Genomic DNA, 13640 nt, shown 5'->3' with positions numbered 1-13640 from the left:
GGCAATGCTACCTAAAAGGAGACTGAGTGCATCAGCCTTTCCTTTAGTTAAATTCCAGTTCTAACTTTAAACCTAATGTGTATTCTTTTCCATAGTTTTAGAGCATAATAGAACATTGTTACATTTTTTGTAGTAAAACCTTAGTAATTCACATTTCAATAAAGGAATCATTGCTGAGTTACTGAATTAAAAAAATAGCCAATAAGCAAACAAAAGTCAGTTACTGCAGCACAAAGTGTATTTTGAACCTTTATACAGGTACAGTATAGCTTAGCTCCAATATATGCTAATACTATTAGTTACACTAATAAGTTTATGGTAGCATATTCAGTAACCATAATGAAGTTGCAGTAATGAGGAATGACTCCCAGGCTGAGATCTGTATGAAAGATCATAGCATTGTAAGTGACCTGATTCATAATCTAAGCATGATAATACTTACCTGGAGCAGCAAAAGTCACCATAATGTATTGTAATTCACCTTTATGGTGTCTTTGTTTTATAAAAATTTTGAAAACTTCTGCATCCCATGTCCAGATATTTAACTTTAAAACTGCAGCATATGTTTGTGATTTCCAAGATATTGGTTCTTCTAGTCAAAGCTTTCTGGAAAAAGGGTTGAGTGGATATTTGAATGTAGCCTATGCTTTGTTTTGCTTGGTCAAACCTCTTTTATGGGCTGGTTAGCTCAACTGCAGGAAGCACATACATCATCTTGGACATGTCTCTAATAGAAACTTTCATCTCAGTGTAGAATCAAGTGAGAACAAGAAGTCCACACGCTTTTAAAGGGATAATTTATAATTTTGTCTATAATTGATAAAGCATTTTATATAACTGAACTGTGAAATAAAGTGCCATGTAGGTACCAGGTGGATTGTCTAGTTTAGTACATCATACACAATTTAGTGTTCAAGATGATTACTCACAGCAGTTAGACCTGAATAACTGCTGTTAGGTGTTCTAGACTAAGGGGTCTCAAACTGAGGATCGGGACCCCTCAGGGGGTTGCGAGGTTATTTCATGGGGAGTTGAAAGCTGTCAAACCCCGCTTCACCGCCAGCATTTATAATAATGTTATATATAACAAAGGGTTTTTTAATTTATAAGGGGACAGTCATACTCAGAGGCTTGCTGTGTGAATGGGGTCACCAGTACAAAAGTTTGAGAACCACTGTTCTATACCATCCCTGTGGAATAAAACAGGATTTTTTACACTATATTTTATAGTATTCTGACCAGTTTATTTAAATCTCCAAGTGATGGAGTATCAGACATTTTCCTTGGGAATATAAGGTGATTAATTCATCAAGTAGTATCTGGTTGCTTCACCTACACACAAGTCATCACATTCCTTCTGTAATCACATATTAGTGGGATGGCAGATTGCTTTCAGTCAGCACCACCTGTTTACTAAATGCAATTTATAAACCTTCCGTAACAAAATTATATTCCTTTCCTGTGAAACTGTCCTTTCTAATTCATCTGGCTACCAGCTTAATACTTTCTATAACACTTTCCAACCCAACTGCATACACATACTGTTGTAGTCTGAATTTTGATCTTTTTCTTTTCACAGGTAGCTTTATTGAATCCTATAGAGAACCCCCAGTTGGAGCTGGCTATCGTCATGCTGATAGTTCCCTTCTTTGTTAATGTTAGTACAACTGTATGCTTTTCAAAGATGGTTGACTTGTGTTTCTCTCCCCCACCCATCCCCTTCTCCATCTGTTAAAATTAATCTGTACCGCACAGTGTGCCTTGGTGATATCTTAGTGTTACAAGTCTTCAACACGTGTGTGTGTGTGTAAATAATACATATAAAGTGATTATGTACTTATGTCTCTCTAAAATCCATAATCAACAGTGCCATTGGGCACAGAAATGGTGCACAGAATGCCCATTGTTGAATGTACTATACAGATATGATTGTACCAGTTAGAAAATTCCAATTAAATTAGGTTTATTTAGGAAAGCATTAATTTGTTTGGAGTGCCAAAAAATATCATCCCATTGAAATGCCCTCGACCAAGCAAGACTATCCATATGTCAAGATTAAGAGCTAATAAAAAATGCCCACTAAGCAGCAGCTTTTTTCTTATTGGTGCAAGAGCAGGAAATAGGGCAGCTATGTTTCAGGAGAGATGTGGTATATGTTAGGTCATGTGACTGGATCTGTACAGGATTTTGCTGTATTTGGCCAAATCCCATTCCAAGGTCTGAATGACTAACACATATGTTGACCTAAAGAAAAACTGAACTGTGAATTTTCCCCTGTTAACAGGCATTAATGTTCTGGGTAGTGGATAACTTTCTTATGAAGAAAGGGAAGACAAAAGCTAAACTCGAAGAAAAGGAAGTGGGGCAAGATTCAAGGAACGGAAGTAAAGTCCGATACAGGAGAGCAGCATCACATGAAGAGTCAGAATCAGAAGTATGTAGATGCACCACTTGCTGTACCTGATTCAACTTCCTTCCTCTTGACTTACAACACTATCTTAGACTTGATTAGTTTTGTTCTAAATTTGCCTAGAGCCCTTATACGCAAGAGTCCATTGAATAAATCGACGACTGCTAATTCACTTCTCTTATTGACCCTCTACAAAGTGGATGATGATTTTCCTGGGGTTTCAGATGCCTCAAAAGGCTACTGCTAATTTTCAAAAGGATTGTTTTTTAGATCCTGTGGTGTCAGTTAATTCAATTAATAGTGAACTACAGCTTTAATATGGCTATCATATAAGGATATTGTATATCTGAAAATGGTGACTTCAGATTTGTTAAAACAGATATTTCATCTGTTATGATAAAATCTTACACATTTGAACTTAAGATCAATGTCAAGTGGTTTTGTTTGTTTTTTAAGGGTTGGTGAGGTTAAAGAGTCTACAGCAGTTTTAAACCCATATCTAGTCATTAGTGTACAGGATTTTACACTACAAATAAGTGCCTTGGCTGCTTCCCCATTCAGCATTGCAAATAACCTTGCATTTGATTTTAGCAACTGTGATAGGGTGAGAACATCATTATCTCAATTCTATTCTTCTCCTTAACAGAGGAGCTTAATTAAGATGGATCAGAAATGTTTCTTTTGATTGCTACCCACTAAAAGAACTTAACCATGATGAAAGATCATTCATCTGAAGCATACAGCTGTATGAGAGTCATTGTTATCTCTCTCTAGTTCCATTTTTCTGTGGAACATGGTACTTTCAGTAATTACACTGAAAGTAAAGGGGCCAAAAAGTCAATTTTTTAAAATTTCTTGATTTAAAGATAATCTTATTTAAAATTCTGTTAAGCACTTTTTGCTTTGCATAAAGACAAGAAGCTTCCTTGAGTATATGAGCACTTCTGTCACTATTGTTTAATATCAGTTTTCTACATTATCAGTAGTAACAATTCTTTTGTTCAGTAAATAAAACTGCCACTGAAAGGTGGTCAGAGAACCCATCTGCCCACAACTGGAACATCTGCGGGGTCCCAGTATGCAGAGCTTTCTTGAGTCAAATGACCTTTCTTTAATATCAGATAACAACACCTGTAGACTTTATGGGCCCATATCTCTATTAGAGACGAAGATGGCTGCAGTCTTCAATTTCTGCAAATGTGTTCATAGCAAATTGCTTAAACTGCTCTTGGTTAGAAACACATTTGGGGCACCCTGATTTATTCCTTGCATAGAAGGTGAAGTATGAAAAAGCATTCTGATGTTTGAAAGTTACTTTCTAATTAGGGCTATTAAGCGATTAAAAAAATTAATTGCACGATTAAAAATAACACCATTTATTTAAATATTTTTGAATGTTTTCCACATTTTCAAATAATTTCAGTTATCACACAGAATACAGTGTACAGTGCTCACTTTATATTTTTTATTACAAATATTTTCACAGTAAAAAACAAGTTTTTAATTCACTGAATACAACTACTGTAGTACAATCTCTATCATAAAAGTTGAACTTGCAAATATAGAATTATGTACAAAAAAAACTGCATTCAGAAATAAAACAATGTAAAACTTCAGAGCCTACAAGTCCACTCAATCCTACTTCTTGTTCATCCAATCGCTCAGACAAACAGGTTTGTTTACATTTGCAGGAGATAATGCTGCCCATTTCTTGTTTACAATGTCATCTGAAAGTGACAACAGTGTTTGCATGACACACTTGTAGCTGGTGTCACAAGATATTTAAGTGTCAGATGCACTAAAGATTCATATATCCCTTCATGCTTCAACCACCATTCCAGAGGACATGCATCCGTGCTGATGACAGGATCTGCTTGAGAATGATCCAAAGCAGTGCAGACCAGTGCATATTAATTTTCATCATCTGAGTCAGATACCACCAGTAGAAGATTGGTTTTCTTTTTTGGTGGTTCAGTTCTGTAGTTTCTACATCAGAGTTTTGCTCTTTTAAGACTTCTGAAAACATGCTCCACACCTCATCCCTCTCAGATTTTGGAAAGCACTTTAGATTCTCAAATCTGGAATTGAATGCTGTAGTTATCTTTAGAAATCTCATATTGGTACCTTGTTTGCGTTTTGTCAAATCTGCAGTGAAAGTGTTCTTAAAATGAACAACGTGCTGGGTCGTCATCTGAAATTGCTATAACATGAAATATATGGCAGAATGTGGGTAAAACAAATAAGAGCAGGAGACATACAATTCTCCCCCAAGGAATTCAGTTACAAATTTAATGTAGTTTTTTAATGAGTGTGATCAGCATAGAAGCATGTCCTCTGGAATGATGGCCAAAGCATAGAATCATAGAACTGGAAGGGACCTCAAGAGGTCATTTAGTCCAGTTCCCTGCACTCAAGGCAGGACTAAGTATTATCTAGACCATCCCTGACAGGTTTTTGTCTAACCTGCTCTTAAAAATCCCCAATGATGGAGATTCCACAACTTCCCTAGGCAATTTATTCCAATGCTTAACCATTCTGACAGTTAAGAAGTTTTTCCTTATGTCCATCCTAAACTGCCCTTGCTGCAATTTAAGCCCATTGCTGCTTGTCCTATCCTCGGAGGTTAACAACAGTTTTTCTCCCTTCTCCCTGTAAGAACCTTTTATGTACTTGAAAACTGTTATCATGTCCCCTCTCAGTCTTCTCTTCTCCAGACTAAACAAACCCAGTTTTTTTTCAGTCTTCCCTCATAGGTCATGTTTTCTAGATCTTTAATCATTTTTGTTGCACTTCTCCAATTTGTCCACATCTTTCCTGAAATGTGGCACCCAGAACTGGACATAATACTCCAGTTTATTTAGCTGGGGATTGGTCCTGATTTGAGTAGGGGATTTGGACTAGATGACCCACTGAGGTCTCTTCCAACCCTGATATTCTATGAGTTGAGCCTAATCAGCACGGAGCAGAGCGGAAGAATTACTTCTTGTCTTGCTTACAGTACTCCTGCTAATGCATCCCAGAATGATGTTTGCTTTTTCTTTTTTGCGCAATAGTGTTACGCTGTTAACTCATATTTAGCTTGTGATCCACTATGACCCCCAGATCCCTTTTCGCAGTACTCCTTAGCAGGCAGTGATTTCCCATTTTGTATGTGTGCGACTGATTGTTCCTTCCCAAGTGGAGCACTTTGCATTTGTCCTCATTGAATTTCATCCTATTTACTTCAGACCATTTCTCCAGTTTGTCCAGATCATTTTAAATTTTAATCCTATCCTCCAAAGCACTTGCAACCCCTCCCAGCTTGGTATCGTCCGCAAACTTTATAACTGTACTCTCTATGCCATTATCTAAATCATTGATGAAGATATTGAACAGAACCAGACCCAGAACCGATCCCCGTGAGACCCCACTCGTTATGCCCTTCCAGCATGACTGTGAGCCACTGATAACTACTCTCTGGGAACGATTTTCCAACCAGTTTTGCACCCACCTTATAGTAGCTCCTTCTAGGTTGTGTTTTCCTAGTTTGTTTATGAGAAGGTCATGCGAGACAGCATCAAAAGCCTTACTAAAGTCAAGATGTACCACATCTACCACTTCCTCCTCTGTCTACAAAGCTTGTTACCCTGTCAAAGAAAGGGGCATACTAATGTTTAACATATCTGGCACGTAAATACCTTGCAGTGGCCGGCTACAAAGGTGCCATGCAAATGCTTTTTCTCACTTTCAGGTGACATTGTAAATAAGAAGCAAGCAGCATTAAGTCCCGTAAATGTAAACAAACTTTTTTCCTTTAGCGATTGACTGAACAAGAAGTAGGACTATGTGGACTTGTAGGGTCTAATGTTTTACATTGTTTTCTTTTTTTGAGTGCTGTTATGTAACAAAAAAAATCTACATTTGTAAGTTGCACTTTCATGATAAAGAAATTGCACTTCAGTACTTGTATGAAGTGAATTGAAAAATTATATTTATCATTTTTACAGTGAACACTGCATATTCTGTGTAATAGAAATCAATATATTTAAATATATAGAAAAACATCCAAAAATTAATAAATTTAAATAGGTATTTTATTGTTGAACAGTGTGGTTAATTGAGATTAATTTTTTTGAGTTAATCGTGTGAGTTAACTGCAATTAATCGACAGTTCTATTTCTAATGTAATAATTTGAAGTGTCTGATAGTAACAGCAGGTAGTGACATGAAACCTAACAAATCCAAAATTCTCCTGTTTTAATAAAGCCTCTCTTCTTAAACATTGAATAATTGGGCATTTTGCTAGAATAAGTTATTTAAAATAGATTCAGAGAAGAGAAAAAACAGAGATTGAATCTTATTTGAAACATGCTATTTATATTTCTGTTTTTAGATACTTATTTCAGCAGATGATGAAATGGAGGAGTCAGAAGTTGAAGAGGACCTACGGAGACTGACTAACTTAAAGCCTGTTAAGAAGAAGCATCGATTTGGGCTGCCTGTATGATATGTTCCTGGCCTGTGGTATTTGCAGGTTTTGTGGCATAAGCTTCTTGGTCAGTGGATTTTCACTTTGCAACAGCATCCCTTTTTTCCTACTAACAGTTACTCAAGAACAGGTCTGTGATTAGGATGCAGATAGTTTGAAGCATTCCAGTTCAGTTGCACTACAGAAACACTGACCAAATATGCAAGAGCATCCTTTCATCGTGTATGGAAACACAGCATTGTGAGGGACCAGACACTAAAATTCTGGTTTGCATCTGACACTTCAGAGAAGACCACAGAAAAACAATTACTCAGTGTTGACTCACTTATTGTTCCTGTGGTGATTCAGTGCAAGACATTCTGGAAAAGGGCATCGGGATTGACTAAGTGGAACCAGTGTGTTTTATTACTAAAACCAGTAATTGCAACATATTAATTCCTAGAGCAGAATAGTTTTATTGTTACAAGCTGTAACTTAATGTTATTTTTTTAAGTACATATTTACTTCCTACGAGGTACCTATGGAACTAATAGGCAGAACAAAGATTTTTTTCAAGTCTCCTCTAACCTATTTGACTATTTTATATTTAAGTTATATTTTCATACTGTTATATTTAAGGATTCTCTTTGTCAGAGAAAAGGACACTGTTCCCTTTTTTGTGTGGAAAAAGATCAAAAGATTTGCAGCGAAGTTCTCATTCGTCCTCGTCACTTGATTATGATAAGGCAAATGATGTTTTCACAAAGGGAAAAGCTTTCTTTCACTGTTGAAACCACCAAATGTCAACTAGAAATGTAGCCCCAAATGTGGTTTTGGCAATGTCGTTTAACAGTAGTATTTTGTAAAATGGAGATGTTCTCTACATATTTGGCAATATGCACTTTAGCAGATAAAGAAAACAAAATTTTATGGTAGTTTCCTCATCTGTGAAATGAACCTCTAAGGATGACTTCATCAATATTTTGTCTCTTAAGAACTTGCAAGTCTCTGAGCATACCTCTCAACTATTCCAAAGGAGGCAGAACATTCTCTCTTTATATTCCTTATATGGGATCTAGCACATGAGACACTGATCTGATTAGAGCTCTTAGCACTACCTTAATACATATAATTCTTCCTCTGGGTTGCGTTTTTACTTAAGGTTTTTTCCATTAAAATATAAATGTGTAATGCTGATCTTTAATAACAATACTTCATTTGAAGGCTTTAAAACATTTCCCCAGCACACACATTCCTTTAAAAAAAAACAAACAAAAAAAAAAACCTATTTGTTTCTCCCTTTCTCTATTTGGAATAAAACTGAGAGGTACAGTGCACCTGTTACTACATCTAAGATGTCTGTGGCTTTCAGTGTCGTCTTTCTGTGGTTAATGAAAACATATCTGCTGGTGTTGAACTCTTGTAGACATGTTTTCAGTGACCTCCTATTCCTTTGGATATTTCCCAAATGGTAGTTACTGTTTGGACAGCTTTCTTTGATTCAGTTAAGCCTTGTGTAGGATGAGGTGATGTGTCAAAAAGATGTCAAAGATTAGAAATAAGTTGCAAATCTGGACATCAGATGTGTTCCAAGCCTTAAAAAAACCAAACAAGTTCACTGGAAGACAGCTCAGAACTTTTTAAAGATTTTTTTAAATTTTGTGTATATTTAGTAGGCCTTCATGTGGTATGTTATCAATACTGCTGAAGTGGGGTCGGTAGGCCTTTGGAAATACTGTGTGCTCCCTTGCTTACCTTCACTATTCAAATATTTGTTTGCTGCTTGGCTGTTGAGGTAAACAAAATGTCCTGGGACTTCCTCCGTACACCTCAATCTGTCCAGCTGACTAAAAGGGACATTTTATCAAACCTGACATTTGAGCTAGGTGAAGCCCCTGATCACTGTTACTGTGCTAAAACATAATATTTGCAGTAAGTTAAATGTTAATGTTTTTCTTACAGTAAATCTAGAAACTAAGGAAAACAGACACTTGCCTAATTTGAGTTTCTCTGAAGTATGAAGTAAGGAAGTGTCTAATCAATGTTGCCTCCCAATTTATTAGCTTACATTTTCAGTAAATGTTTCAGCTTGTTTGATTTACACCTTGTCTTGAGTATTGTACAATCAGGCAGGTTCACCCTCTCCAGTACAGTAGTTTAAGAAATTCACTTCAATGCACAGTATATCTCGTACACCTTTGCCACCTCCTATAGGAATTAAGAACTAATCCTCCTCTGTTCACAAACTTCAGTATTTTTTAATCAGGAGTTTGAGGGGATTTGCCTAGGCCTTGTTCTATTTGAGGTAATGAAATAAAACAGCTGGTGCATTCTTTATTGCACCATATTATACATACCTATCCACTTTAGTCATTAGGGATCATTTGAACAGCGCACAAATCATGAGCTTTATTTTTTTCCTTCCTGTATTCAGATTATGCAGAATATCAAAATGAGCTTCATTTCTAGTGTCAAGTTTAGTCTGCGAACCATCAAATGGCCTTAATCATGTAAAATAAGCTTCTTTTATACAGACCTCATATTTACTGTCCAAGTAAAGATGGCATAAAGTACCACAGAGCCATTTTCTTCAGATTGTTTTAAGGGTAAAAATGCTTTCCCCCCCCCCCCTTTTTTTTTTCTCCTTAAGTGCTTCAGTACCTCTGGGTTGAGGTTTATAGGTATTGTAACAGGACTTGTGACATAGTGAAATTCTATTAGCCAAAGACTCTTGAGCATTTCACATTCCCACAATCATAACATGGAAAATGAATACCTTTTATTAAAAAGGTTGTTTGACCATTAAATTTGATATAGTCCCCTCTTTTTAATACTGGACTCTTAAAGTTCCCTCAAATGACAGCAAGAAGTTACATTTTTGCTCATTAGTTTTTATTACCCTTTCAAAAAAGAAAAGGAAAATATTAAATTATTTCCCTGTTTGAAAAAAAGAATTCATGCAGTAGTTACAAGTTTATACATTTTTCTTTGAAGCCCAGACATGTAACATCTAGTGCTTCACTGTGTTTTGCTATTAGATGGAGTATTTTGGCAGTACAGTTTAAGGGGAAACTATTCCCTAATGAGTTCATATGATTTGAAGACCTGGCAGCACATATGTGATTCTCCTCCAAATGTTAGTCTGCTGTCGCAAATCCATCCTTTAGACAACTCACAATAGGTTTAATTCAGACTGTACTTATAAAAGGTAGTTATTATTCCATAATTTGTTCAATTAAAATAAGCTTGTGTATAAATAAATAAGTCAGGGATTCTAAATCTATATGTACAGTTGAGCAGAAATTAGAAATATTGGAGGTCAAGATTCACCACAACTTGTCAACCTTACAACACATGAATCTGTTAACTGCGCTGTGACATGTTGTCGTCTAATATGTGGTCTTAAAGTTCTGGCTTTAATGCATTCAGGTCCCCTCGTCTTACTTTAAGTAGTAAAATGCTGTATATTAATGTTGCTGACTAAAATGAATTTTCCCTGAAGAAAAGCTACAGCACATACTTGTTGAGTTGTGAACTTAACTAAAACAATGCAAAGTGTTCCAGAGGTCTCTAACAAGTGTTTGTACAGTTTCCCACTGTGCCTGGTGGGGAAAGGAATGTTCAGCCTTAGCAGTGAAGGGTTGAGTATCTTAAGGAATTTCTGCCATTGCTTGACTAACCCCAAGTCTGCAACGTGCTGTACTTTTTGCAGCAGCAAACAGTAGTGAAAGTGAACAAATCCAGCCACATCAAGTCAAAGTAGATCTACAGCACAGCTGTGCAACGTTTTTTTAGACAATATTTAGTCTCCATTTCAATGACTGAACATGACTACTACAGTTTTACAAAGTAAAACTACACTATCTTTAAAAAAGGGACTCTTTTGTAATTGGGTTTTTGTCTTGCCTGGGTATGTCTCAAATTGAACTTTGGGTTTATTTGTTCATAAGTAAATTGGGAGTAGAGCCTATGTCAGCAAACAATGACAAATCTACTGCCCTCTGTTTGAACCATATTGTTTAATCAGTGGTGTTACATTAACGTTTAAGGCTATATGATGTAAGGGTACTTACATTGCATAATGGTTTACAATAAAGTTTGACTTACTACAGATTTTTACATGTGTTCTGTGCTCCCTTATGTTAAAATGAATGTGCCTTCTGTTCTGGCATGCATTTTGTTATTTAGAGTTTAAGCACTGAACTTCAGATCTGCTGGTATTAGTTTTTGCTTCTGCATTAGGATTAGTTTCAGTATGTTGACACAGCTCAAGATCCATTTTCCAAGGAGAGACAAGATATGTTAGATTACAAATTTTGTTTATATTTGTAAATGTCATACATATTTAAAATTTCTCTCAAAGTTGCACTTACAAGGTGCAAAGGTGGTTGTGATGCACAGATTTTGCCTTGAGTGTACACACACAAAACATACCTGTCATGAAATAATCAAAATGAATGTTTAGATATACTCTCTTTGAAGACTTACGTCTGGTTCTGTCCCCAAGTTGCCAGCAGCTAAAGTATCATAACAGACCTGTGGACTTTAGACAGAATTGTCAGTCACTGGTATCAGGGGAATGCCCCACCTTTTGAACTTCAATCATGTTTTATTTGCCTCCACAGTGACCAGTGGTTTAGCCAGAGATTTCCGGAGGCAAATTTCAAACTCTTATTGAAAATTTCTGACTAATTTGGCTCAATTTGGCTATCTGTCCCCTTAGCTCCACTTTGGAGGTTGATGTTCTTGCAGTGGCTGATGCTCCTGCCGGCTTCAGGAAGCAAACTCGGTGAAGAGCTCTCTCTTGCGTCATGCCTTTGTGTGTCCTGTTTAGGAGCTTGCCAGGCTGAGTGTAGTTCCCCCTCATAGCATGCTGCAAGCAGAGTCACCTTGGCCCTCTTCCAATGACCAACGAAGAGCTAAGCAGGAATCAAGTAGCCAGAGGCAAGCAGATCCCCTGCCTCATCTCCATGAGGGGAGTGAAGCCACAAGGTCAGCCACTAGATGGAAGATCATACTTAAGTCCCTAGAGCTGTACCAGCAATCATGCTTCTGATCTCTGCTGCCACCTCTGTAACATCCCTCCTAAGGATTGCTTACTGATAGCTCAGGCTGTAGCCTACAGGGAAAATACTGGTCCATGTGGGACCCCTGCCAGTGGTAGAGGCTCCTGGGGATTCCATTCTTGAACCCCAGTACTTTCTTTGAGAGATCCAGAAGGGACCTCTGTTGGAAAGACAAGATGACAACCCCAGCCTTTTTCAGGGCAAGATCACTAACCCCTTGGAAGTATTTTTTGAGTGATCCCAGGGCCCAATTTCACTTCTGCATATTAAGCAGGATTATGGGGACAAACAAATAAAATTAGTTTGGTTCCCTGCTCAACTTCATGGGGTGCCTCAGGGCATATCAATGCAGCAGAAACTAAGCCATAGATCTGTGCTGATTCCTCTGAACATGCAGAAACACAAAAGGGGGTGGGAGGTGGGGAATTCTTCCTTCGTAGAGAAGGAAGGCCAGCAGTCTGAATCAGAGTTAGAGATTCAAACAACAAATAGTTTTTTAAAAAAAATCTGACCAGAAGATAGACGTTTTCAGGCAGAGTCTTTGGAGTATTGTTGAACTGTGCTTTAGAGGGCTGAAGCTGCCCTACACAAGTTATAGCCAAGATGCTACATTGGAGCAAGAGTTCTCAACCTTTTTCTTTCTGAGGCCCCCCCAACATGCTATAAAACCTCCATGACCCACCTGTGCCGCAACTGATTTTCTGCATATAAAAGCCAGGGTCAGGATTAGGGGATAGAAAATGGCAATTGCTTGGGGCCCCATGCCACAGGGAGCCCCCCATGAAGCTAAGCGGCTTCCGCCCCAGGTGGTGGGGCTCAGGGTCTCGAGCTTCGGCTTTCTGCCGTGGGCCTCAGTGAGTCTGATGCTGGCCTTGTTTGATGGACTCCCTGAAACCTGCTCCCAGCCCCCTAGGGGGCCCCAAACCCCTGGTTCAGAACCACTGCATTAAAGGAATGGGGGATTTCCTGTCATATAGAAGACTAGGAAAGCGTCAAACTTTGGCCGCACCCACCATTCTGGGGTACCACACCCTCACATCCAGGCTGTTTTTCCCAGCTGGTGCTGCAGGTTGGCGTGCGTTGCCATGACCTCCATTTCCTCTCAGCCCAGGGGTCCATGACAAGAGGGACAGCAGCCCAGATGTGAAAGAACAAGTAGGCAGTAAGGGACCTCTTAGTCTGCTATTTACTATTCTCTACTCCTCAACATTGATTTTCTAAGGCTAAAAGCATTCTAGGTGTGCACCAGTCCAAATTCAACCTTGTGTCACTACTGAACGTGAACATGGCTCTTTCCTGGTGGTCAGGCATTCACTATTTCTGACGAGGAGATTTTTACCTGAAACAGTGGCCACTTTGCTATAAAGCCCTCAGCAGACAGCCATGCCTGGGCACGTGTCACCTCTGCCCTCCCTCTGAGAATGAGAACTCTCTGGCAGCATCAGCCCGGCAACAACAACAGAATAAATTATAAAATGCCTTTGGCATGGTCTACTAGCTTTCACAAGCAGTAGTGACATGGGCGGGTAGTATTGGAAGTATGGGCCCTCTCACTAGCTAAGGGCTTCTCCCTGAAAAGGAGAGTGGGGACACATCTTTCATGCAGATAAGATGGGGCTTTTTATCACTGAGATAAGATGCTTAGGCTAATCATTTACCAGCTTGTGGAAAAATTTTATGGGAAGCTAAGGCTCATAGCTGCTGGAAAAGTAGATTG

The 13640-nt window shown here is 38.2% G+C and overlaps 1 protein-coding gene across 1 annotated transcript in view; it reads left to right on the top strand.

The window, feature by feature from the left end:
* The window catches only part of LOC116839690 (musculoskeletal embryonic nuclear protein 1-like), a 94773-nt gene that overhangs the window by 69361 nt on the left and 11772 nt on the right, over positions 1 to 13640 (top strand). The window contains exons 6-8 of the mRNA XM_032805811.2: positions 1580 to 1657; positions 2285 to 2434; positions 6783 to 6890. Of these exons, the coding sequence (XP_032661702.1) occupies positions 1580 to 1657; positions 2285 to 2434; positions 6783 to 6890 (336 nt within the window). The remainder of the gene's footprint in view (positions 1 to 1579; positions 1658 to 2284; positions 2435 to 6782; positions 6891 to 13640) is intronic.

The sequence above is a fragment of the Chelonoidis abingdonii genome, chromosome 16 (assembly GCF_003597395.2).
Source record: "Chelonoidis abingdonii isolate Lonesome George chromosome 16, CheloAbing_2.0, whole genome shotgun sequence".
Classification (NCBI taxonomy): domain Eukaryota; kingdom Metazoa; phylum Chordata; order Testudines; family Testudinidae; genus Chelonoidis; species Chelonoidis abingdonii.
This window is presented reverse-complemented; position numbering and strand designations above follow the sequence as displayed.